Here is a 27,232-nt window from a genome sequence, read left to right as displayed (position 1 = left end):
AGACATTCATATTAAGGATAGGCTCAATGTATAGCAAAGTTTGTAATTAAAGCTATATACTCATGCTTGTCAATTTATCGACCTACATAATTGGATTATCCACTCTAGTGTTTGTTACCAGAAATAAGGTTCTCAACAATTCCATGCTTCCCCATGTGGTCCTGCCTTAAACCACAACCACTAGATTGCATAACTATAATAAGACACAAACTATATCCAATTTGCACTAACTATTTACTCCTACTATGCTTCAATCTCCTTTAAATTCATGATAAAACCATAGTGCTTTTATTTATTCTTGTTATTATATATATATTGGGCTGGAAGAAAGTGAACAAAATTTATGGATATGATATATATTACATAGTATAAGACACATATGAAACTGCTAGCAAGATATTGGTCTAGTAGTGTCGGACTCTGCTAGATCCCTAGAAAGGGTCAAGAATTCGATTAATTGGATCGACATTTGTTATGAGGGGCAACCGCATATTACGAAAGGATTAGTTCCTTACTCATAGGATGACGGGATACATACTCTTGATAGTACCAAAAAAGAGACACAATGGAACAAGAGATGTCACCTTCCATGCATAGACTCTCATGTTCTGTGAATGAGATTAATTGGAGAAGGAAATGAATTTAAAATAAGGGATGTAGAGACTTGAAAGGCCCACAATTTTCACCAAAATGCAGTGCTCTGAGGAGCAAATCAACCAAATGATATTCTTGGAAGATGATGGGGACTTGACCTTAACGTTGGCACATGAAGGCCATGTTACACTTGACCCCAAAAATCAACTTGCTAAGGTCCTTGCGAGATTATTTCAGTTTTCAACCACTTGAAAAAACGCCTACCTTCACTCTGTCTTTCGTTTAACTTCATAATTTGTAACCTTTCAATGCACCCTCACAACAACTCTTCCTAGTGTTATGCTAGTTGAGTTTTAAATTGTGATCTCAATTGCAATTTTCGTGCTACAAGTCTACTCAACTATATAAACGTCATGTAATCACAACTACATCCTAAAACTATGCCTAGAAGCATATAACATGACATGTGATATGCTAAAATTTAAAAGCTATAGGTTATTACAATGTCTTGTACTATGTCTTGTACTTTTGAGGTTTTTTAAAATCATCGGTTGAGTTTGGTGTTTTGTAGACGGTCCTGGATTACCTTTGTAAATTCCCTTTGGTTTTTGCTGCAAAAGTTTGGAATCAAATTATTATTTATAGGCGAACCATAAGGATGTTACGTAGTAATTATGAGGTTATAAGTTCAATTCCTGAAAACATACTTGCAGGGGATAAAGTTGCGTACATATACCCTTCCTAAAAGCCTCTTGCACTGGGCAGCAAATGCAATACCTGTCTCCAAGGACAGTGCCATAAGAGGACCAGGTCTACTTTAGGTTATTCCAAAAGTACTAAATGAAGAAGTACCATAGCCCACAGGGCCTTCATTGGTCACATTTATGGTTTGTAACTACTTGGTAGTTTTGTTCTGCTCATTGTACCACTACCACTCAAAGTTTTAAAAGTGATGACAAAAACATGATCATCCTAGTAGAGTTACAAATAAACCAGGTAGAAGTTGGATTTCCCATTAAGACAAGTCCTGAAGATATCCCCACCTTAGAAGTGGATACATATACCTGAAAAGGACCTTGTCTCATCCCTACTATATAGTTTGTCAATGCATGTCTTGAGAACAAGCATATTTAGTACCTCAATTACTATCATATTTCTTATGTATATTTTGTACACTAGATGGTTAGATCAAGAGCCACTTGAGATAAATTTAAACATTTGAAGAAAAACACAACTAAAAAGTTAACTGCACAAATTAAAAGTCAAGAGAACAATTTAATTAGCAAACGCTTATTGTTTGAAGACCAATGTGGCACCATTTAATATGTATGATGGTGAAGAAAACATTCAAACTACTATAAGGAGACATTCAATTCTAAGGAGACAATCTATAAGGTGGCCCTGCAAGAAACAGATCTAGATAGCAAAGTCTCTTGTATAATGCAATTAGACCCACATTTCGACCCAAAACTTTTCTGATTATTAGGTGTTGTTCAATATTAAGTGCCTAGTGCCAACAATTTATTGGCCTTATCTTATCTAAATGCTTAAGGTACGCATGCTATCAGTTTCTTGATTACAAAGTATATTACATGACAATTGAGATGTCTCAAGCTTGTCTTCAACAACAAAATTCAGCCAGCTACTATAATGTTTTGACAATTACAGTTTCTTTGGTATTAATTTTCAAGTGGATATCATTTTGCTCAATCCCATGTGATTCTTGACACCTACGTTTGTCACTAGAACCCATTTGAATAGAACTTTATCAATTATGTATACCAAAGGATTTTCCAAAGCCTTCTCTTCATCTATATATTACCTTCTATTGTGCATTTACGTATGCAAGAAAATCTTCAAAAAGAAGTATGCATGAAAATAATTCTGGTAACCATGTAACACTAGATAATTAATTTTACCACAGTCTTTCCATTAGAATCAAAGAGCAGCAGCATGAATATGATCTTGAAATCAAGAATTCCAAGAATCAATGCTTTTCTCTGCCTTCTCCTTTTAGATAAAAGAAGCTGTGACTATAAGATGTAAGAAGTATAAGTTTAGAGAAAAAAAGAACAAGTTACATCAAAGCCAAGCATTGGGCTCTTGGTCCGTAAATCAAATGTTCATGCAATAAATTATCATCCCAAAATATTTATAAAGTTAGAATCCCAAAATAGAATTGTCAAGGTTTTATCTGAAGATGTAGATAAATTTTATTCACATGAAGAGTCTCCATATCATGACTCAACACTCAAGTATTCAACGTTGGTTCTCTACATGACATTATGTCTTAGAGCTATGTATCAGATTTTGCTCAAGATTTACAAATTTCTCATTTTGTCTCTGATATATATTAGTTGCAGATGTACTTGAGATTTGAGATGTCTAAAGCACAATGCATGAATACACATTAGGTTTCACCTATGCACACGTCTTCAACAGCAAGAATGGCCTGAAACCTTTGGTCCTGGTCCATCTGAAATGGTCATGGCCATATAAACTCGTTACTTGTGCTCTCAAGCTATTGTTTTAATATTGTGTGGTTCCAAAGCTGTAATTGTGAAGTGTTGAAAAGCAGGTTCATGCAAGTATGATATAGGAACCACAAAACTCTTTTTTTGCTCTTTCTCCAACATAGACTGCAAAATAACCTTTGGAAAATTTAGCAGAAACTTTAGGATATTACATTACATGTCTATATGTAGAGAAAAAGTAGTTTTTGTATGAAATAAAATCTAGAAACTAGAATAAAAGGTGTGTGGGTAAAGGCATTGAGATTGGTTAGACATTATTAGAGTTTGGTAGAACACATGGTTCTGTCTTCTGTGGCTCAAACCATTGCCAAGAACTAGGTTCTTGATTGAGACTAGATATGTATTGTGCCCAATATTTGTAATGGACGGAATACACCAGACCTTATGTTATATTAATCAACACTGTTTAGACTATAGAAAGAATTGGCCGTCTTATTAAAGCATACCAAATTTGCTTATACATGTTGATAGGAATTAGGAACAAACTACTAATCTCCTTCTCTATTTGTAATATTTTTATAGGCGTTTTTATAAAATGCTAATATAATAAGTAAGTTAACTATTGATTTTTTAATGAAATTAATACAATGAATGCATGACAATACAGAAAAAATTATAGTACAAAAATATTAATGGAAATGCATGAAATTTTGAATAGCTTCCACGATATAATTGAGGGAAATTGATACAAAATATGTATTAATCTGCCAACACCAAATCTTGAACAACATGACTTTCTTACATAAGTTTTTCCACTAGCCATGCATTCCTATATATAATATGTGGATTAGTAAGTTTGAGTATTTCACATGTTGTGTTGAAAGCATCTTGATGCTATCACATGGACAATGCTTTCTGTTTTCATTTTTCTAATGCATTCACTGTATTATTGGACTTCAGTAGGATATATAGGCTGAAAAGAAGATTAACTAACTGACCAAAACATTCTAATTTATCTGACAACATATCCTTTAACAAAGCCAATGTATGTGATTGACATTATTAATTAATTTAGTTTCACACAATCCTTATCTGAACAAATAAACATAGGCATACCTATTATCACGACATTGGTTGTCAAGTTATGACAAGAAAATATACCTGTAAAGAGCACCAGTCTAAATTCAAAACTCCTTTTAATAGCAAGACCCATGCAACATTTTTCCCCATTCATGTTACCATTTTATGACAAGAACATGCCTAGCAAAAAAAAGGTCATGACATTATTAGTTCAATGAAACAAGCAAGAACCATGACATCAAATAGGTCATTATGTAATATAACTTTTAACTAGCACCACTCTTTTCTTTTGGCTCCAAAAGAAAGTGGGACCTCATGTTTTGGTCAACATTAGGCATTGTCATGTGAACCTACCCCAAGTCCATCATCTCATATGTTTTTAAACATTCTTCATAATGTTCAAGCAACTTAGCTAGTGGCTAGGTTAAATACACGAGAATAAAGTATCTCATCATAACACGAGCTAAGTTATATTCTCCAATTATTAAAATTATGACATATGTCTTATTAAATCATTTTCTACATAGATATTTTGAAAAACTAAGAAAATATTACAAATGTCATAATTTTAGTGGTCGGATGAAATAACTTATCTCGAGATAATTTATTCTCTTAATATATTCCTTATATATTTAGTATCTAAAGATAGCAATTCAAACACCAAGTATTCACCACCTCAACCATTGAAGATTTTCTCTCTTTTCATAACTTTATACTTCATTTTCTAGTACTCTCCATGATGAAGACTGGTAACAGGATAGCTCATGCAACACAGAAACTTCAGAGAAGTCTTTCACAAAGAATAAGAATGGCTTCAGGCATTGGTGATGTTCCAAAAGGACACTTGGCTGTGTATGTTGGAGAGAATCATAAGAGGTTTGTGATTCCAATATCTTACTTGAATCACCCTTTATTCAAAGATTTGTTGGATTGGGCTGAAGAAGAATTTGGATTCAATCATTCAATGGGAGGTCTCACAATCCCATGCAGTGAAAATTACTTCATTACTCTAACTTCTTGTCTTAATCAATAGTTCAAAAGATAGAGTTGGTTTCAACAAAATGTCTCATTGGACGTTGGTTATTTTTATTTACCAAGTTGGATATATAGGAGCACCAAAAGTTGGTCTCTTCAATATAAAAACATTTTGTACTTGAGATTCCTCACTATCAAATAGCCTCCCAAGCGATTTCTCCAAAAAAAATGCATATAAAATCTTCCTAATTGAATTCAAGCAAAATGATATTTTTCGAAATATTGACTTTGGTCAAACCATTAACGTATTTAGCTATACCAATTGTTTATTAGGGTCATGAGTAGTAATAATGGTATTTATGTTTTTCAATGTTATCAAAAGGCGCCCATGGCCTAATGGATAAGGCGCTTGACTTCTAATCAAGCGATTGTGGGTTCGAGTCCCACTGGGCGTGTTTCAATTGTTTTTATATCTTTATTGTTGGACCAGTTACCAATATGTTTGAGGAGCAAGGAAAATGACTTCTGAATGACAAAAACAAATGTATGCACTTATGAGACATGTGACACCGTGTGAGATATGTGATCTCCACCAATGAATGTTATGTTTGTATTGCCAAAATGTAAAGCATGTTGGTTAGCATCTACATTTTAATTAATATAATATATTTTTATTGATATAAGACATGATTTAAGATAATAAACATTTGTCCGAACTAGTGATGATATACAATCATGAAAGGCCACTTGGACATTATTAAAGGTGGCCATCCTCCATCATATACAGAATAGATTAAAAAGAAGCAGATGATAGGTTCAGCACGAAAAAAACAAATAATAAGGACAATAGTAACAATAAATGATTACTTTATGTACAAAAGCCAAAAGGGCACATGTTAAACTGTTAAAGACAACAGAAATAGTAAGTGATTATTGAAAAACTGAAAATATCACATTCCTAAATAAAAAACAAATAATTTCCACATATAAATTAACTTATTTTTAAGTATTCTTGACGTATGCTTTATGGTATATATTAGAAATATCCTAATAGTAAGTATTTATAACTTAACAAACTGTTAAATCTTCATAGATTTCTTAGTTATATAATAAAATAAAATTATTTTTCCTTATATTTTGTATACTTATCTTGGTAATATGTTTGGCAAATTAATATATAAGTCTCTAGAAACAATCTATGAATATGTTGAAAGGACTTAATATGTATACACGGACAATGTAAGTATTTTTTATATTGTTAGCGAATTTCCATCATTCATATATTAATTATTATTAACTTTCAAACAAAAGTACTACAAATCAATAATGTATAATATACTGATATTATAAAATACTTTACCATGTGAATGCCCCAGATTTTAAACTCATCTTGAAATAGATATTAAATAGACACACACAAGCTAAATCAAGTGTAGAGAGGACAAAGGTGAATTTTGAAGATACTGATAGAAAGTGTCGAAAAGATAAAATTAGAATGACAAGAAATAAACCACATAAACATTTCTAACCAATCACAATATGACATGAGAACTTGCCAACTCATGAAACATGAGAGAAAACAGGGTTCTACCTGTTAAAACCGGTGGGCAATTAGTAGAATACCAACTTGGGCATGTGACATCGCTAAATTCTATAATGTCAGTACCAATGCACAACATGCTCAAGTTTTATCATCAACAATTATAGTAATAATAAACACCATACCTTATTCATCTTATATGTAGCATATAATATTATTTTCCTTTGGTTACCTATATATAAACTCTAGTGGTTCAGAATTTGATACAACATGTCTTGTTTTTGAGTTTTTACAATCACAATAATAAAGTTGAAAATGGGTATTCGTCTACTTCCAGAGATGGTTCACCATGCAAAGCAAATTCTACGTCTGAGGTCTCATCAATCGTCAAAGCAATATCAATTTTCAGGGCAAAGTGGTTCTAATAACATTTTTAATGTCCCAAAAGGGCATTTTGCAGTGTATGTGGGAGATGAAAATGAGTATAGAAAGCGATTTGTGGTCCCTATATCTTACTTGAAGCAGCCAATGTTCCAGGATTTGTTGAGTAAAGCTGAGGAAGAGTTTGGTTTTGAGTACCGAATGGGCAATGTTGTGATTCCATGCCCCATTGATCATTTTGTTAATCTCACTTCTCATTTCAATTAATGCCTATTATTATAGTTTCACAACTTCATAAGGGTCTCGTTACCAAATTTTGTTTCTATTTCGTGTATAGAAGAAGTGACATGCAAATTGATCATGAATTGTTGTGTATTCACTCTTCATTTATCATGTTTTTAGTAGAAGAGTAAAGTAATGTAGCGGCTATCATAGTTACTTTGGACCTCATCTGAAGAAATTTTTTGTATATAACAAATGATATTTCTTACTTCTAATGCTAAAGAATTAATCTATTTTAAGATACATGTCCAACTCTCTAAATAAATGTCACTCTAATGAATTAAACATTTAACCTTAGTCTAATACAACGTGGAATTAGTAAATCTTACATTATTAGAACCATGAAAGAGATTGGCAAAAGAATGTATGTAATATATATTCCATTCATATCAATCTATGTGATCATTTGTACTGTTGTGTTTATATTCCATTTTTATTAATCCATTTATACTCTTGTGTTCATTATGCCAAAATAATTATTAACACTCATTCTTATAATTTCTATTATATCTCTTAATATTGTATTAGCTGTCACACGCAAATTAAATCATTGTGAAATGCTAACGTTATTTAATATTAAATTTTTTGATAAATAAATCTTATGTTTGAAAACACCAGAAAATGAATGATTAATAATGAGTTACATTATACAATATAAAACTCCTAAAATTTCTAATGCTTTCCCATTAAGAACATCATTCACTCTGAGGTGAGGTAGCAAATATATTAAGAGTTTAAAATATATGGAGAGACAGTGTAATTTTTTTACATTATAAGCACACATTATTCATCATTAATTTGTATTATTTTTGTTTGGGAATCAATGGTGTTTAATAAATCAAATAGATAATTTGCTGACAGTATAAAACACACTTTCACTTCAGTGTATACATATTAAATAACTCATACGAAAAGAAGGTTATGAAGTACTAGTTTTCGGGGTATTTTTATAGGTATGCCTCTTCAAAGTTCGAACTCTATCATATTAACATTTTTTTATTAATTGAGATTCAATTTCAGACTCTTCAAATTGTTATTTCTTATTATTAAGCTTCAGTTTCATACTCCTCTAAATTATCACCCTAATCTAGTGTCACAGAGAATGGATGAGAAAATCTTATTGGGGCCTGAAAAACACATGGGAAGAATCTTAACCAGATCTTGAAAACAACTAACTCAAGTTAGAACTAGTCTAGTTATATTACAATTTTAGATTAGGTCCGAAAGTATGAGAAATTATTGAGTTGTTTGAGACCGAATATGCATTATCATGATTCATTATCCATTCTATTTCATAAAGACAAGGCATGTGAACATGTGGTACGGTCCGTATGAGAAGTTGACATTAGCATTTGTTTCTTTAAACTTTAAGGGAGCAACAATTTTCGTGGGGTATATATCTGATGTCTCACATTTTGTGCTATTCTATATCTTATGAGTATATATTTAAGTTAAAATTTAATTATTAAATATTTCTTTGATCAATTTTAAATACATGGTATATTAAGTGGTACAAAATATGGGACAACAAATGTGCTCCCCATTTACGGACATATATTTCGTTGGGAGCACATCTGTTGTGTACAGTTTTATGTCATTCTATATATCAAAAAGTATGACTGACCAATAAAATATTTAATAATTACAATTTTAACTTTAATTTTTTTTTTCAATCCAACCCATTTTTTCCCTTTTCAACGTACGGCACACTGTTTTCCACACTGAATAGCCCTGTCTCTGTTACAATTATTGGAGTAGTGGACTGTGACAAGAGTAGGATTAGTACAATGAAACCAAGCTGGAATCATAAATAGCAGTGTTTGGATTTTGAAGTAGAGTGAGCAAAGCCATGTGACTGGTTTTCCACCCTGTGCTTTGATGCTATAAATACAATATCTATAGTGCTTTCTATAACAATAAATTTGTAACCTTTTTCAAACTTTCCTTTTTATATATCTATTAAGTTAAAGCCCAGATCATATATATATAATGGGTATTCGTTTGCCATTTATGATGCTTCATGCAAAACAGATATTGAAATCCACATCACAGAATGTTCATAGTAGAAATAAGTGCAATGTTCCAAAGGGACATGTAGCAGTATATGTTGGAGAGTTCCAAAAGAAGAGGTTTGTGGTTCCAATATCATACTTGAACCATCCTTCATTCCTTAAATTGCTAAACCACACTGAGGAAGAGTTTGGCTTCAATCATTCAATGGGAGCTCTCACCATTCTTTGCAAAGAAGATGCATTCATCACTCTTACCTCTCAACTCAGTGCCTCTTGAATTCATATATTTGTAATTACTGAATTCATTTTTTTTTTCTCCCTATCTGTTTGGGTTTTTCCTTCAACTTTTTTGACAAATACAACAAAGTTGTATAAATGTTTTGTACCAATCCATTTACTGTTGAAGGAACAATTGTATGATAAGTTGATAAGCTCTTGCGAAGTGTTTGTATGATAAGATAAACTCCTATTTTCTTTGATGTAGTTACCTGCACTTTGTAGAGAAATATCAGTACATAAATGTGATCCTTTAAGAATGGAACTTCCCATTTCTGAGGGAAATCCATTTCCATTCACAAAAGAAGCATATTAGGAAATAATGGGTTCAAAGTAGCCGATAATGAGATAGATCCATTCTAAGGGCTGTTATTAGCCTTATAAAACATGTACTAGTTAGTGATGAAAGTTGGTTCAGTGAGTATTGAAGGAGTGGTAATAGTGTATCAACGTGTTACTTAATTAAAAATTGATTTATAAAAAACAAAATTAATATTTTATATTATTTTAGGAAATACTATTGGTTAGAGACATGAGTAGATAGTTTTTTAGACATTATTTATGTGTCTATCTAATTACTTTATAAGTTTTGTCCTTTAATTTATATGTCTGTCCAATTAAAATTTGTTTAGGTAGAGCATGGAGATCACTTATCCATCCAGATGGTTTTCTTATTTTGATTGGATAGAGATAAGATATCAAAAGAATTGGTACAGTAAATCTCTATGGTTAAATAAAAAATGGATGACATAATTTGACATTAAAAAGTAATTGATTTTTTCCCAAGTGTATTTGTATTGAACAATCTAAATAAAATTATGTAAAAATTTTAAAAAAAAATCTAACATATATTTTGAATGTATAAAAATATTGATAAATAAAATTAATAGAAAATTTGAATATTGTGATTTAAATAAAATTAGTATACCAACATGTGTTGGTCTAACAGTATAAATCTGTGAGGCTCCACATGATGTCTAAGGTTGATGGTTCAATTCCCGATAACAACACTTGTTAAGAGAAACAAACAACCACAAATCCTGAGAGATTAATTCATTATCAAAAAAAGTAAAAAAATATATTTGATATACCAAAAAAATTAATATATTAAATTCTTACTATATGTAAAAAAAAAATTGGCCTTAAAACAATTGATAGAGGCGCTCTGTATCCCTATTCATACAACCATGTCATGGCATGTGGAACCTTTTATTTTCCTAACATATTGTTGGGAACTAGTAGCTTTCAGCAATTGGCTTAGCCTAACTCACAACTACTTTATGGTGTCCAACTGCTATTGGAACCATTTATACATTATCATATATAATTCATTTATTTATTTGCATTATTACTTTTATTTAAAAGTTGATTGAAAATAAATGATAAATATTGTAATGACAATTCTACCAAAAAAGATACATGTACATTAGAAAGTGATTATTTTACTAGTTTGACATTGTTTTGTTTGAGTTAGAGTTTATCTGATACCCTTTGTTTTGTTTTCCCCATTTGCATACAGAAGAAGCCATGGATAGGCTTCTATCTTCTTCCCCTTCTCTTCACACCAATCTCAAACCCTTTACTTTCCCCACCCACACTACTCTTCCTCACTTTCCAAGATTCAATTTTTTCCACTCATCTTCTTCCCTTTTCAACCGTGCCACCTCTATTTCCTGCAACCATGAAAACCCTTCTCCATTTTCCTCTTCTGCTCCCTTTTGCGCTTTACCCTTGCGACCCAATCATTTATCTTCACCCCTTTTGTCTGACAGCTCCATACCCAATACCCAATACACTAATCACGTCACTACCCATGATCTCAACAAACCAAAGGTACGTGCTTTTTTATCTTATCATTTCTGCATTTCGTTTTTATGTATTTGATTATGTTTACATGTTTTAAAGTTTGTGATGTTCCGTATCTTAAACAGTGCCGTGAAGAATACCCTTATTTGTATTCATTCCAATTTGAATTAGAGTATCTTCTATTGTCATTACTCTCTATAGGGAATCCGTATAATGGTTACTTGTCAGTATTATGCTGGTTTAGAAATTCAGTGAAGATGTTTGATTCTGTTACTCTTTAGCAAAGTATTTTATGAAAGTTGTTTTTCGTTTCTAAAATGATTTGCTAGCAGTAACTTTACCGAAACGATTTAGGATCTGTGATGTATGCGTGCACAAATCTATTGTAATCTGAATGGTGAAGATTCTTGTGCTGAAACATTCTGGTGCTGCTTATGAATTATGTTTTTGACTTTGATGTACCATGTTGTGATTTTGTCAGTTGTGGCCATTTGGGTGAGGCAACTGGTTGTGTACTAGTTATGTGGTAATTACAAAGAAGGGCCTATAAAGAGTAAGGAAGATCTTAGTGGGGATTAGGATAAAGAACAGAACCAATTAAAATGTGGCATAGAAGTTAAGGATGTAATGTGAATACATTTCAAAGTGGACTCGTGAATGAGGTATTGTCGCTGGTTTCATTCATGTATTCCATGTTTGATTCACACTCCATGTTCAAGAAATATTTACCATCCGAAAAGAGGAAAAAACAGAGTCCTAGTCTAAAAAAATGCCTTGAGATAGGGCATATGTATAGAACCTTACTATCTTTTGACTCTATTAAATCCCCATGCCCTTAAACTGTCTGAGAAACTATCTACAAAAACACTCAGCGATGGAAATGCCCACTTTACCATGGTGACCTAGATCCATATATCCGTTGGAGTCTTCCTTCACCACATAATCACGCGCATAGAAACACATTATAGCGAGCAAAAAACCCAGTGCAAATGTGTGTGTGAGGGTGAGAGAGAGGGGGGAAGCTGACCTGAGCAAAGGCCATTGATATTAAGTTGAAGAATTGAGAGTAAAGAGTGATATTGAGCCTTTGTCGATTTGTCCCAATGCTGTTAGTCAAACTTTAAGCAATGTTTAATTTTGAAAAGTAAACCAACATATGTTTTTGTAAATATCAATATGTATAAGGTGAGCCTCAGTGCAACTTTAACGTTGCTTACATTGTGACTTAGAGGTCAGGTTCAAATCCTGAAAACGGTCTCTTTGCATACGAGGGTAAGGCTGCATACATATACCCTCCAAGACCCCACTATGGCTTTTTATCAATACATATATGGGTAGGCTTATGAATACTAGAAGACCTTTTATTAATATGTCAACCAGGCTGGTGTATGTGTAGTCTTTTGTCCCTAGAGCTTATATAGATTTATGTGTGCTGCAATTTTGTGATAAAGCACATTTTAAACATCCAAGTGTTTAAATATATCTTAAAAATATCACTTGTTCTTTTTTTCTCAGGCAATAACAGCTCGGACATTTGTAATACTTGCTGGTCTGGTTATGCTCTTAATCCAACCGGGTTTTGCACCAGCAGCTTTTGCGTCCTTTCCAGCTGCTGCAGTTGGTGGAAGGTTAATCCGCACTGAGCTCCTAAGTAGTGCTTGTGCTGGTTTCTTTGCTGGTTGTTTGCACACACTATCAGGGCCTGACCACCTTGCAGCTTTAGCTCCATTGTCAATTGGTCGTAACCGAATGGAGAGTGCTGCTGTTGGAGCACTTTGGGGTTGCGGTCATGATGCTGGACAGGTTATCTTTGGCTTAATGTTTTTGCTCCTAAAGGATCGACTTCACATTGAAATCTTCCGAACTTGGGGCACCAGAGTGGTTGGCCTTACCCTGCTAGTAATTGGTGCTATGGGAATTAAGGAAGCTTCAGAAGTGCCTGCCGCATGTGTTGCCTTAGAAAATGGTGAGTGTGATGTGAGTGTCTATGATTCACCTGATAATCCTTTAGTGGGAAAGAAGAAGATTGGCTTTGCTACTTTTGCCACTGGAATTGTCCATGGACTGCAACCGGATGCGTTAATGATGGTGTTGCCTGCCCTTGCTTTACCGTCTAGATTAGCTGGTGCTGCATTTCTCATCATGTTCTTACTTGGAACTGTATTTGCAATGGGGAGCTATACAGTATTTATAGGTTCATGTAGCGAGGCACTAAAGGATAGAGTACCTAGAATAACTGAGAAACTCACTTGGGCTTCTTCTCTTATTGCAATAGCCCTCGGACTTGCCATCCTCATTAGCCCTTTTTTCGGGTTTAGCCTGTTCTAACACATCTTTAAAGCAGGAAGGAACCTTTATTATGAACATGGTTCTGGGGCAAGTTCATCATCCATGCAAAATTATTGCATCAGAACACTACTTAGCTCTTTTATTGTTGGATTTCAAATTGATTTTGCATTACGAGTAGTGTGTTTATCCTTGAAATTTACACAGTAGTATGTAATTGGATTCGTCCATAAGAGTGTTTCATCAAGTCATACAAGTGGCAGAAGTAATAACATTATTGCATCATGTCACTCTGTCATGGTTTTTGCTTGTAAAGCTCGTGTTGGAGGGGCCTTTAAGTAGGCTCTTTAAGATGCATTTAAATTTCGTTACTTCTTTAGTTATAGAACATAGTCGGAGAGGCACATTTTTTGATGAAGCATATGCAAGTTCATACAACTTCTACTTGCGGATAGTATGGACTCAAAGTTAATTATAAAATGAATTTTTTATGGTACATTATCTATACTATTAATGAAGGGAAAACACAAAATAATCACCCATCATGGTGTAATTTGTGTTTTCCTATTTTGCCCTCAATATCTTTTTATTTCTACCAAAAAAACCATATAATATTATTTTCTTATTTTAAAAGTGTATTTAAAAAATTGAATATTAGACCAATTGAATAAATTCAACCGTAAATTTAGCGCAAAAAATTATATTTGAATTTATAAAATACAAACTATACATTACAAACAATAGGAAAACGGATAGTGCATGTCAACACGCTAGTAGAAATAAAGTAAATTCATAATATATTTTTTATGGCACAATGATAATGTTACTTAGTGATCATGATCACAAGTTTAAATCCTTGAAATAACTTGTGCTTGTGGGGTAAGGTTTTGGATATCTACTATCCTTAGACCTTACTAAGTAGAAGTTTCATGCATTGAACCATCATTTTTTTCTTAATAATATCCTTTTACATTATTGGTAATATTTTAAGTAAAATATCATGTCAACTGAATATAAAAACATCTGATAACTTATGATGATTGATAAAAAAAATTAAGAGTTGCATGGTTGAATTAAAAACTACTTCAAGTAATAAATAGAAAAATGCAATGCTCGAAGGTACATGGTTGGAGATAGTGTAATACCTCAACGAAAGAAGAGCACAACAAACACAGAAGAGAACACATAACTTTTGTCCTAAGCATGTTCTCTCAACATTACCAAGAATATGCTTACAATAGGGACAGTTAGGCTCTTTAATTCAGCATTGTTGTACGTCTTTCATCACAAATGATAGAAAAGTGAACAATTTGAGTCCAATTGCCATCTAAAGCTACCGATTTTGTATTAGTGTTACTGTTAGAGCTCAAAACTTGATACTAAATGCCGAAGGCAAAAGATTCATGGTCATGTCATGTAAGATACATCACTGTTTGTGTTTCTTGTCAATGTCATGAAGCACACACACATCTGCTGCTGTCTTCATCTGAAACAACAGGGGTATTAAGGCAGATCAAAATTCAAGAATGTAAAGAATTAATTAATTCCAACACTTCATATGGCTAGAATCTAAAGAACAAAACTATTTAAATCAATTATCAAGTTATTACATAAAGTTTTTACTGTCTTACTTTTAAAAAATGTAACCAAAGTCAAGCAAGAGTTCACTGAGGAACAACATAACTTGCTAGTTTCAAAATTTGCTGAACAATTGGCAATTAAAGTGCCCAACTCTCAATCCTATATATGACTTCAATAATTCTGCAGATTAAACCAATGACACCATTGGTGACATAATAGTGTATTCAATAGAGTACAGTTCATAAAGTTTTGTACTGACTTGTAAATATTTTTTTAGATATGACAGTTAAAACAAGAAGAAAATCTGAAATATTAGCAGGATGAGTATTCCAAATTTTAAAAAATCCACAAATTTAGAGCCACACTATTTTCTTTGGACGTCATATTTTTATATGTTGCTGCTGTTTTTTTCCACATCATGTTCTTTAGAGGAGGTGGTGGTGGTCACAAGTATACTATGTACATCTAAAATATCATGCACAAGTATACTATGTACGAACCTGAATAATATTTATAACTTGCTTGATTGCCCATCCAAATAAACTTGTAGCAATGAGGACAGAAAGTATTGATATCTTTTGCAAATTAATTGTTAGAACCTGAAGTCAAACAGCTGACACAATAAGGTGATCTGAAATAACCTTCTAGAAATCTTAGATAATTTAATAGCTGAAACATATAGAGAACACTTAGCCACTTACATCCATCAAGTTCTCTGTTTGATTCTCCACAAGATAAAACAGGATTAGGTAAAGAACCTGTAGAATATAAAGGATGTGAACAAAAGAACATTATATTTAGTTAAAGTATTTTCAGAAAAGATTGATAGCAATTACCTCACATGAGACACAACAGTAGGCCATAAATATCCTATTTCCATAATAAGCCTTGAAAAGCCAGTTAGTGCTGTCTTTTACATCTTTATGACTAGCCTTGCCCCGCAAGAAAGTGCTACATTTAAAGTAAAAAATCCAGCAAAAGAATTTCATGAAGACCAAACCCAATAACTGCAGAATCATACAATTAGAGTTAGAGGAGGAAAAAAACAAAGTTGACATATATTACCTGTACATCTGTAGCCAGTGGCTGGCAATATCTAAGGCCAACAATGACAAGAAAACCAGGCCAGGCCTTCACACAGTTCAGTCCAAAAGTCAGGTACAAGCTTATAATTACAGCAAATAATGAACAGGTTTAAAGGATAAAAATCTTACCTGTACACTTGTGAAAGAACTACAAGTAGACAAGCGGTGCTAATTCTGGCATTAAGGAAGCCACATCAATTCAAAGCACATAAGAATCAAACAATATAAAGTGTTATAGCAGGCAACAATCAACACATTTCTTTGGCTTGCATGCACAGAAAAGGAGAGGATAGAAAATGACCTGTCTGTTACCATGTCCAGAACAGCTCCAAAGGTTGACACTGAATCAAGAAAGTAAGAATACAAAACAAAAACACTGGATTATTAATTTTGTTTATTATATGAATTAATTACATTAAAAATGGTGGTCTAGTGCACGAGGCTCCCACCTAGTGGGGTCTACGGAGGATAGATATACGCAGCCTTGCCCTGCAAGTCGAGACACTGCTTTTCGAATTTGAACTTGTGACCTCAGTTACTAAGCAACAACCTTAGCATTGTGTCGAGGCTCACCCCCTATATGGAATAATTAAATTCTTTCTGTAATAAAAGTTTAGGGAGAGCAAAGGTTGCCCCATTCCAAGGTCAGGGCATGAGCTCAATAAGACCTTACAATGGTACTTACACATGACCTAGCAATGAAATACCACCAACAAGATTCAAACCCAATACCTGATAATCAACACTATTTGATCATATTAGTTGAGCCAATCCTCATTAGCACATGAATCATATTAGCCTTCTGTTTTCTTATTTAATACCTGTTTACCCAGTATATTCTAAGAGAATGTCAAAAGGTCGACAGAATGCACTCATGCGGGTGAAACAAATCATCCTAAACATTGGAAGTTAGTACTAAGACTTGCCTTGTACATGGACCAGAAATTCAAATGGTAAATGCTTCTCAAATAAGTATCAAAGCAGATTCTTGAACAGATAAGCTGACACTATGACCTCTACGGGAGAGTTTATACCTTGATTGAATTTGCGAGCAGCCCAGCCATCCACAGCATCACATACAAAGCTGCCAACAGAAAATTAGCCAAATTATGTCCCCATCTTTTAACATTAAAGAACAAATAGTTCAAAACAAGAAAAAAATAAACTCATAAATTGTGACCCACCTGAAAAAATAGAGAACAGAGAACAATATTTTATTTGTAAAGCATAGGTAGAAGGCAATACAGTTTAAAAGAACCCGGATGTATCCTGCATCATCACCACACTGGTCAATACCGTGTACTCCTGGAGAATTACTAACGAAGAACTTAGATTTGAATGAAATCTCTTAATGAATCCAAAAAATACACAATATTATACTAGTACCCTTGAGTGGATTCCTTTTGATTAAAACATCAGCGGCAAACACGTGGTACAATCCAGTAAACAGTCTAAGGGGTACTGAATTTTGTGTAGACAATACTACTCTAAAAACATTATACAGATAGAGAGTAGGAAGTTTGCAACCTAGATAACCAATTACACCTACATTTCACTGTTCCATTGTCAAGTACTCATGTTTACTAAAGACCAAATGAGGAAAAGATGGCCAGGAAACTTTTTCCTGATTTAATCTGTTCTTTTATTGAAGTTGTATCCAATAATGCTTATTTTTATGAACAAAGTAAGCCTTAGAACAGCACTGTTTCTACATGCATAAGTAAACATCAGGGAATAAAATATCATCCAAGCATAATTATGAATTAAATACTTACCTATGATATTAGGAATGTAAAGGTACACAGATAATTTACTGAGTCTTGGTCCAGGTTTCTTGGCCATTAAAGCTTCTTTGTATTATAAAACTTCACTAACAAGTATAGGATCCCCAATCAAATATTCGCCTGCACACAAAGTTTCCATTAACTAACATGGGCACTTCCACCTCATTCACATATAACCATAAAAACATGCATTAAGAAGTTGACAATCATCTACCTATCTAACAACGCATATCTATCAGAAAAGGAAACATAATTATCTGATAGAATAGAACCACATACCAAAACCTGATAATGAAATTTCTCAGTTTATTATCTCAAATAGGACCAAGTAAAACGGGACCGTGCCATAAATTTCGAAAACGATGATTGTCCTCTCCACAATGTTTAATCCAATAAGTTAACATTCCAAATCGCAGTTTCTGATAAATATTTTGAAAATTATTTAGCAGACGAGAAATCTGAAATCGATGCGAAATCCAAAAAGTTTCTCCCTATCCCTAATCGAGATGTGATGGAATTGAAAAGTGAGTTCAGAAGCGAATAAAGAACGGTTAATCCTAAAACGCTAGAAAATGGAAGAGATTTGTCCACAATATAAAAAAGAAATGGTAACAACAACAGAAATTAAGTAATAAACAAATATGAGATTACGAAGAGAGAGAGAGAGAGAGAGAGATACGATGAGTGTGGAAAAAGGAGAAGACGAAGAGAAGAGTGAATGGCGAATATGATCGAGAAGTTGAGGTTAAATCAACTGCGAATATGATCGACAACTTGAGGTGTTAGTCAGCGGCATCACCAGGTGCTTCTTTTCTCTTTTTCTTCTTCTTTTTTTGTTCTTTTAGTAAATCTACATTACTAAAGATACTGCATGTAATTTATTTAAGCTTTTTTCTTTCAAAAATATCTTTACTTTAATTTAAAATAAAAATAATATACCAGGATTGTTTCAAATGATATATGTGATATATGTTTGATTCCATTTAGGTAAAGTTTCGAGTTCGAGTCTTATGGATAGAAAAAATTCTTGCTGAAAGAGTCAACCCCATATACCTGGTTTTATCTCTTCCAGTGTAAAAATACCTATAAAAAACCAAAATAATAACAATAATATATATATATATATATATATTCAGTTTTACATCTTTTCATATTTAGGGTTTTTTAATATTTTAGAAACTCAATACATATTTTTATTTTATTTTAAAAGATACTCATTTTACCTCATATTTCTTCATTCACTTTTAATTTAGTTTCTCGCATAAATTAAATGGGGTTAATTTAACCAAATTATATCAAAGTTTTATATTATTTAATGGTTTCTTAAATTACACATAAATTAAAAGATAAAAAAATATGAAACAAAATGAAAATATAATTTTGTATTTTACCCATTAAACTTTATTTTTATTTATCATCATTTACTATGATATTTACTCACTTTCTTTAGCATAAGGGCATTGCTACAAAATAATTATTTACTTAAATTTAGAAGAAGAAAGAATAATATTCTCTCTGTGAATGATTATATTGAAATAAGTTAAGTATCATTTACTCAAAAGAAAGTTATCTAATCAGCCACAAGAATGAGAAAGAATAATGCATTAGGAAAGATGTCATAGGCACGAAAAAAGTAAACAAAAGAATCCAAACTAAAAAAATGTGAATTGGAAAACGTGATAGTTTAATTTTCAAAATATTAAATACATCACTTACTATACACATTTACTATTTTAAATGTACTAAAAATATATTTAGCGCATTCTTTAACATTTGTCATGAATAAATAGAGGTTGAAGTAGAAGTTCACACTTGACTGAGTTGATTAGCACTTTCTATTTAATTTCCTAAGGAATAACAGCAAAAGATGTTATGTTGCAGCATTCAATTTCTGGAGTATGCAAGCACCTATGTTTTTGACCCATAATAATTTAATTATTAGAAATAACAATTCTCTTCTGCATATCCATTAAATTTTAAAGAATCTAAACATTAGATAGAGGTAAAATTCATGAACAATTTACCAGAATTCCAATGACTTAACCTGATGGGTTGATTGGTGAAGTTAGTACTTATGGTTGCTCTTATATATGGTTATGTTGATCCAATTACTGGTTACCCACCCTCCTACCTTTATACCCGAAAAAATTTATACACATGTCCCAAGCCAATCATATTCCATAAAATAATATAAATTTTATGTTATTTTATATTGCTTATTTTTATTTTTAAATATGTGACAATTTTTCATTTGAATTAAGATATAAAAAGTGAGACAATTAATTCTATTAGTGGGACTCAAGTTGGATTGTTCAAGAGACAATAGTGACAAAGTTGTTTTTACTTTTGTGGGTTATTATATTTTAATAAAAAAATAATACATTTAATCTTTTTCTTAATCAACATCCTCTTCCTTTGTCTCAGTGACAATTATCATCTATTTTCGTTCCCTCTCCCAAGCCTATTATATTTTGAATTTTTGACACATAAATAAACAAAAATTCTAACAAAATCACATTTTAATTAACCCAAGACATGAAATGAGATATCTTTTAAGAAAAAAGTGCTGCTACCTCAAATAGTAACAACTATCCAAATTATTCGATTATATACTTCCTTTGCACACAATTATCATCATTATTTTGAAGGTAAACTGATAAATAAAATAAAAAATCTTAACTATTCACTATTGAATTAAATTTGAACAAAAAGGAATAATATAAAGTCCAAAAAGTAAAAGCAATACTAAAAAATGGAAACTGATATCATACTTGGACTAGGAAAAGATAGTGACCATAGCAGATTCTTTTGTATTCTGAGTACAAAAAGATGTAAGAAAGCATTTAAAACTAGCTAAGCCTAGAAACAGTAAACGCATTGTGCTCATAAATCTGAGTCTCTATCCTAGCAGATCAGATCAAAACAGCTAAGCAGATTTTGTACTATTTACTTTTTCCTTCTTTCAGGAATAAGAACTTAGAAAATTTATTAAATTAAAGTTTCAATACTAGCTTTTTTTGGCATTGTGCACACAGGGCAATCTTTGAGAAATGCATCACAAGTTTTGCATGAACAAAGGTGTCTGCATGGAAGGAACAAAAAGCACGACCTCTCAGAATTACAGCTTTTACAAACCATCATTTCCTTTGTTATCTGTTCCATCTCAACTCTTGTTCTATTTCCTCTTACTATTCCTTCTTCTTTGTCTCTTCTCCTTTCGTCACACCATGATTCTGCATCATCTGCCACCACCATCTCATTGTTATTATAGGATGCTTTTTCTTTCATCTCCTCCAATGTTTTGTATAGGGATAATGCTGTTGCTTCGTTTTCTTGAGCCATCTTTTCCCAACCTTGATTCTCTGTCTCTAGTCTTATTATGAAATCTTCCAACTCTACCCTTTTCTTTGTAGCCTTTGCAATCTCTTCATCTTTTTGCTTCAGGAGTTTTAACGAATGAGATTCCACTCTATTCTGTAATTCTGATGCTTGTTGCTTTACTAGCTCTTGTAGCACAAACCTTAACTTCTCATTCTGTCCCATAAATTAAAGTATAATAAATAAATAAATAAAAGGTGTTAAAATCTCAACTTTTAATTTAACATGGATAATTGGATATAAATAAGAAACATAGATCATGATGACCAAAAGGTCAAGCTCCGATTCTTGTGAGCGACAAATGTTAGGAGGGTAACTATGGAATAGTTACTTACCTAAAAGGGTAAAAGGATACATTTGATAGTACAAAAAATAAAACCTTGTGTTTATGAACCTGACCTGTAATCTGATGTACTGATCAATGTCTTCTAGCTGAAAAAATGATTTAGGAGGATTCAAAGCTTTTGAATTATAAACAAGAAGATTTGGATCAACAAGGTTGTTGTGGCTCTCATTATATGACTGTTGGGAACATTGGTGTAATTGTTGTAGCTGCTGTAGATGTTGTATCTGTTGGGGATTGAAACATGAATCTGTAAACCCAGAGGCATAAAAACCATTGTCACAAAATGGACTAGACCCACCATTGGTGTGGTAAAACTGAGTTTGAATGGCCATAAGAATCTTCAAACCAAAGCCAAAAAGCCAAAGTTTTTCGCTCTCAAAATCACCTTCAACTATGAAAAGAAATGAGATTATAGTTTAAAGTTGAAACGTAAAGAGAGTAATATATAACGTTAGAAAGATGATGTTGATGAAGATAATAGTAGTTCTTTCTTTGTCATAGTCTAGCGGCGTGATATTGGGGGATGTTATTGTTTTTGAGAGGTATACCAATTATTTCTGTTATATGGTGATTGATATATAAATAGTTCTATCTATATAGTGGATGGTGTTAGATCAAATCAAATATAAATATCTATATATATGTATATACATGCATATACATGCTTATTATTAAATTGCTTGTTGAAAAAGTTGGAAATGAATAAACACAGTTTTAAATTTTTGTAACGTGTCAGCATAATGAATATATATTAGCGAGACAAATAATGGATAGATTTGGATTGAACAGAAAAAAATAACTGAAAAATTTAAAGAGGAAACCTATCATGTTTTTTACACGGTGAACAAATAATTTATTAACTATTATTAATCTCAAACAAAACAAAGTAATATAAATCAATAATAATATTATTGTCATTGTTAGAAACTTTATACTATGACACTATAGATTTCAGATTCAAGTTTCTTTATATTTCTTCTCTATCTTCTTATTTGTATCTCGTCATACAATTAGATAGTTATTTATTAGCCACTAGAATAATGACATATGTTATATATTTTTTAGTTTTTAGAAATATTTTTACATGTAATAATTAAATATGTCACATATCATGATGATTTTATTGGTGGGATGAAATAATATGAAGATATATGTTATTATGTTATAATAAATATATTAAAGAAATGGTAGGTGTGGAACGCAGGAAGTAACAACGTAGCGCATGCAGATTTTGTGAGTAAACTATCGAGTGAGAGATATGAGAGGCGTTTGTTGTGGTTTGAATAAATGAACAATGAAAGGAGTCGTAATAATTCAATGAATTCCAATTCCAAGTCAAAACAAACACTAAAATCTGTGAAATGGTGCGTTTACGTTGAAAATAGTCACAGAGATTTTGTCAGTTTTATTTTTGTATTTGAAAAAGAAATGGATTGAATTGAAAGCATGATTTATTGGCCAAAATTATCTTATTTATAATTTGTTTATTTTGGGAGTTACTATCGTTGCTGGTTGCTTGATAATATATACATACACTACCTAGTAATTTGATAATCAGATAATGGTACCTATGTGGATTATTAGGAGATTTTTTCTCCTTGGAAGTTAACAATTCATGTTTTAAATTTTTATTCCTGTTAAAAGTTTACCAAATATATTTATTTTGGATATGATTGGCTATGCTATTATATAAAAATGAATGTACAAATCAAATTGAAATTTAAAGTATGTTACTTATTATATTTTCTTTGACTATGATTATAAATGGTAAGGTTTTCTTGCAATTATACCATGCAAAATTGCAAATAACTTTAGTGGGATATCACCAATTTGGACTCACCCTTTACTTGGGTTGAGTTTCAAGCATAGTTGTTTTGTCTCGAAATGTACTTCATTTTATGTCTCAAGTTAATTAATATATTATTTTTTTAATTTTATTTTAGTTATATGCTAATATATAATTAACTTGAGATATGAAATATGACAACATTCAGGACACCTAATTCTGTCAAGTTGTTATTCTCCCTTGTTGGAATAAATTCGAAGAATAAGTGAAAATTTGATATTAATTTTTTTTTTTAAAATGGCACTTTTATAAAACAATAAAATAGGAAACTAAATGTATCCTTTAACATCCTTGTTTTTTAATAAAATATCATTTTATTTAGTGTTATTAAACTCGGACTGGTCAATGACTCGGTAGGGTACTAGGTCAATGAGTCACTATTCCAACCAGTGAGTCAATGGTTTGACCGATTAAATTAATTTGCATCAAAAATTCTAAAAAATTCATAATATTATATAACATATTTAATAATTGTATACTCAAAACTTAAAAACATTATCATGTTAATTAAACAACAACAAAATATACAATAAGTTTAAAATTTAATTAAACAATAAAGATTTTGTTATAATGTAAACCAACAAATTACAAATAAGTTAAAAATACTTGTTTTTTATTGAAAGATTACATCAATTTGGTTGTTTTTTAAAAAAAATACTTTTTAATTGACTCGGCCGATTATACTTAAACTGACTAAGTCAACCCGATTTAATGCAAAACTGGTTAGATAAAAGACTCTGACTAATTAGATATTCGGTTCATGATTAAACCTGTCGGGAACGGGTTCGAGACGAGTTATAGTAGGGATTTATTTATGGCAATGTGATTTTGCAAGCACGATAAAGTACTTTTCATTATGCAAATTGTTTTCTAAATGGTTTAACTATATACCTTACCGTCCATCAAAAGCCAAAAGCCAAAATAAGACGTAATTTCCCTTGTGGCATTGTTTTGGCCTTTTGGGAGACTGAGCCAACACATGTTTGATAGCTAACATCGGAAAAAAGGAGTAAGTTTAAAAGTGCATACACAGCTACACTGACAAAATGACGCAAGAGTTATTATTAGTTGAATAAACGTGGTTTAGTTGATCAAAAGTTATATAGCAGTAGCTTATAATAAAAAATAGCAATTGTAGCACACTTACATGTATGACAATTATGACAAACTCTTTAACTTAGTTTGGACTATGCATTGGACCAATCTTCTTGGAATCTTGCACACAACAAATAAAAGTGTCCCATGAAAATGACTTGCACCATTTTTAAAGCTTGCGGTGGAATCCCAAATCACAGAAACATTAAAAGCATAGTGGTTCACATGCAGCCAAAGCCACAAATGTACACACAAAATAATGACTGTATCTATCTTTTAAATCATATACACATATTAATATAATACATGTTTTTCTCTCTCTTTATATATTCATCAACCATCATTTATCTTACTTCATTAGCTTTTTCTCTTGTTATAAAAATAATTATTAATGCCGAAGACGAAATTGAGAATTCAACTATTAATATTTTGTGGAACTCGATTTGGGTTGGCTCATTTAAATGATATATAGATGATTGGAATAAAATTCAAAACTAATTTTTTTAATGTTTTCAAATAATAAATAGTGTGAGACAATATATGTTTTTGTACAAATATTGATAGACTAATTAATGAGTACTTGTGTTTTCAAATTGTTTTTTCCATTGGGGTATGAGCATGGGAGGATCTTCTCTAGGACAGGTGGGGGCAGTTGCCCCCCTCAAATATTTTAAAAAAATATTATAGAGATATTATTTTTTGTATATTTTAAAATTTAACAACAAAACTTAAGGATAAGAGTGTAATATTTATGTATTATTAATGTAAAAATTTATACACATTCACTACATCATCCATCGTTCATTTAGATTAATTTTTTTAAGGAGTTAATAAAGATTGAATATGAATGGTAGGTGATGAAGTGAAAAAGTATAAAATTCATACATTGTTAGTGCATATATTCTTCTCTCAAAGAATAATACTTCTACATAACTTATTGGACAAGAAAAAATTCAATATTCTCTTCAAAACTCTCACCCTTTATGAAGTTTCACTCTATTTAGTATCACATGACATATTCCCCTCCCCTAATATTGCTTTAGATAACTCTTCAACTCAAACCCATTTATTTTTTCACCTTAAAAATGTCATATTTGATCTTTATAAATCAGTTTTCTTCAATTGCTTTTTTCATGGCACATTATCATATGCCTATGAAGTCATGACATGATTATTTATGATTTGTTTGTTTCTTGCATCAAATTTTAGTCATGGACGTCGTTATTCTTTGTTAGTGAACTATTTTTTTATTAATTAATTTTAGTTGGGTTATTCCATTGCTATGTATGACATTCTTAATTTCGTTATTTCTATCTTTATATATTTTTCTCTTAAAAAAATATTTGTATCAATCTCAAGCATACATTATTTTGATTCTCTATTTGAAAGGATTGAAAAACTAACTTTATGCTCGATTCTTATGAGTTTAAAATACATATAATGTTTATAAGAGATAATAAAATTATTTGTGCTTAGGAATATTTGGAATTTCTTCATAGATTTGTTATGTTATATTTTTATCATATTTCTTGGGAATTTAAACATGAAAGAATAACTCATTTTTACATTAAAAAATTATATATATTCTAATGATTTCATATGTTATTTATGTATAAATCATAATGCTGCCCCCTCTAAAATTATGGTCAAAATCCGCCACTGGATATGAGAAAAGTCATCATCTACTCCATTTTATAATATATATTTTTCTTCACTTGTTTTGGAAACATTAATTTGTTTGAGAAGATGGAAAGTAGAGAGATGGAGAAAGGAAAAAGAAAAGATTGAGCATAGGTTGAATCATTGAATATTATGATGTTGTTTGTTGAAGACATGATTAAGTGGTGAGTGGTGATGGACCCACGTGTAGTCCACCCACCTTGACCCCATTAACACACTCCCATCTTGGGCGGTTCTTATGCTACTAAAGACCTCAATCCATCCACTTTTTTAATTGTTATCATCCCAAAGGGTGACTTATAAAAAAAAGTAAATACGGGAGACTATCAACAAGTTTTTGGTCTAGTAATGTAAAATTCAGTTTGATTTTTAGGTTAATTAAAAGATTAAATATTTAATTATGAATAACATTTGTTAGGAGAGACAATCACGAAATCAGAAGAAATTAGTTATTTATCCAAAAAGATTATAGATTTCAAGAAAGTAAAACAAAACTTATGCTTTCTTGCGGTGAACGAAGTTTGCTTTGTTTAACCAAGCTAGTAGTATTGATTGAAGATATGGGGTTGTTCCATTAAGGTTAGCCCATTTCTCGTATTTGGTGCAAAAAAAATGTTTTTTCAACTGTAATAGTGCTTGTCTTTGTTTTTGTCTTTTTGAAGGAAAAACAAGATGAAACTTGTGCAGGAAAGGTCAATACACTTATGTCGAAAGAAAATGATATATCTTTA

General features: G+C 31.6%; 3 protein-coding genes and 1 non-coding gene across 7 annotated transcripts; 2 read left to right on the top strand and 2 right to left on the bottom strand.

The window, feature by feature from the left end:
- Window positions 5,506–5,578, top strand: TRNAR-UCU. The gene has a single exon. It is a non-coding gene; the product is annotated as a tRNA-Arg (tRNA).
- On the top strand, window positions 11,048–13,988 carry LOC109353216. Its single transcript, XM_019595439.1, has 2 exons — window positions 11,048–11,447; window positions 12,936–13,988. Exons 1-2 carry the CDS (start codon window positions 11,142–11,144, stop codon window positions 13,746–13,748), a joined length of 1,119 nt encoding a protein of 372 aa, XP_019450984.1. The 5' UTR covers window positions 11,048–11,141; the 3' UTR covers window positions 13,749–13,988.
- Window positions 14,747–18,997, bottom strand: LOC109353219 (probable CDP-diacylglycerol--inositol 3-phosphatidyltransferase 2). 2 transcript variants are annotated; one of them, XM_019595445.1, is made up of 11 exons: window positions 18,808–18,997; window positions 18,148–18,276; window positions 17,557–17,641; window positions 17,407–17,456; window positions 16,674–16,713; window positions 16,502–16,546; window positions 16,353–16,418; window positions 16,124–16,238; window positions 15,989–16,045; window positions 15,788–15,886; window positions 14,747–15,192 (listed from the first exon to the last, which is right to left on the bottom strand). In XM_019595445.1, exons 2-11 carry the CDS (start codon window positions 18,212–18,214, stop codon window positions 15,133–15,135), a joined length of 684 nt encoding a protein of 227 aa, XP_019450990.1. In that variant the 5' UTR covers window positions 18,215–18,276; window positions 18,808–18,997; the 3' UTR covers window positions 14,747–15,132. The 2 variants fall into 2 exon arrangements, with proteins under 2 accessions (XP_019450990.1, XP_019450991.1); XM_019595446.1 differs by having other exon boundaries at window positions 18,836–18,997.
- LOC109353217 (probable BOI-related E3 ubiquitin-protein ligase 3) lies at window positions 21,071–22,502 on the bottom strand. 3 transcript variants are annotated; one of them, XM_019595442.1, is made up of 3 exons: window positions 21,934–22,502; window positions 21,371–21,690; window positions 21,071–21,331 (listed from the first exon to the last, which is right to left on the bottom strand). In XM_019595442.1, exons 1-3 carry the CDS (start codon window positions 22,210–22,212, stop codon window positions 21,145–21,147), a joined length of 786 nt encoding a protein of 261 aa, XP_019450987.1. In that variant the 5' UTR covers window positions 22,213–22,502; the 3' UTR covers window positions 21,071–21,144. The 3 variants fall into 3 exon arrangements, with proteins under 3 accessions (XP_019450987.1, XP_019450986.1, XP_019450985.1); XM_019595441.1 differs by having other exon boundaries at window positions 21,071–21,398; window positions 21,429–21,690; XM_019595440.1 differs by having other exon boundaries at window positions 21,071–21,690.

Source organism: Lupinus angustifolius, chromosome LG07 (assembly GCF_001865875.1).
Source record: "Lupinus angustifolius cultivar Tanjil chromosome LG07, LupAngTanjil_v1.0, whole genome shotgun sequence".
Taxonomy (NCBI): Eukaryota; Viridiplantae; Streptophyta; class Magnoliopsida; order Fabales; family Fabaceae; genus Lupinus; species Lupinus angustifolius.
Note: the sequence above shows the minus strand (reverse complement) of the source record. Positions and strands in the feature narration are given on the sequence as shown.

Coding starts and splice junctions, on each gene's coding strand:
- LOC109353216 (XM_019595439.1), top strand. CDS start 11,142: ATGGATAGGCTTCTATCTTCTTCCCCTTCTCTTCACACCAATCTCAAA. Junction 11,448..12,935: donor ATGATCTCAACAAACCAAAG/GTACGTGCTTTT, acceptor TTTTTTTCTCAG/GCAATAACAGCTCGGACATT.
- LOC109353219 (XM_019595445.1), bottom strand. CDS start 18,214: ATGGCCAAGAAACCTGGACCAAGACTCAGTAAATTATCTGTGTACCTT. Junction 16,239..16,352: donor CACTGGCTACAGATGTACAG/GTAATATATGTC, acceptor CTTTAAATGTAG/CACTTTCTTGCGGGGCAAGG. Junction 16,046..16,123: donor ACTGTTGTGTCTCATGTGAG/GTAATTGCTATC, acceptor TATATTCTACAG/GTTCTTTACCTAATCCTGTT.
- LOC109353217 (XM_019595440.1), bottom strand. CDS start 22,212: ATGGCCATTCAAACTCAGTTTTACCACACCAATGGTGGGTCTAGTCCA. Junction 21,691..21,933: donor ATCAGTACATCAGATTACAG/GTCAGGTTCATA, acceptor TTTATGGGACAG/AATGAGAAGTTAAGGTTTGT.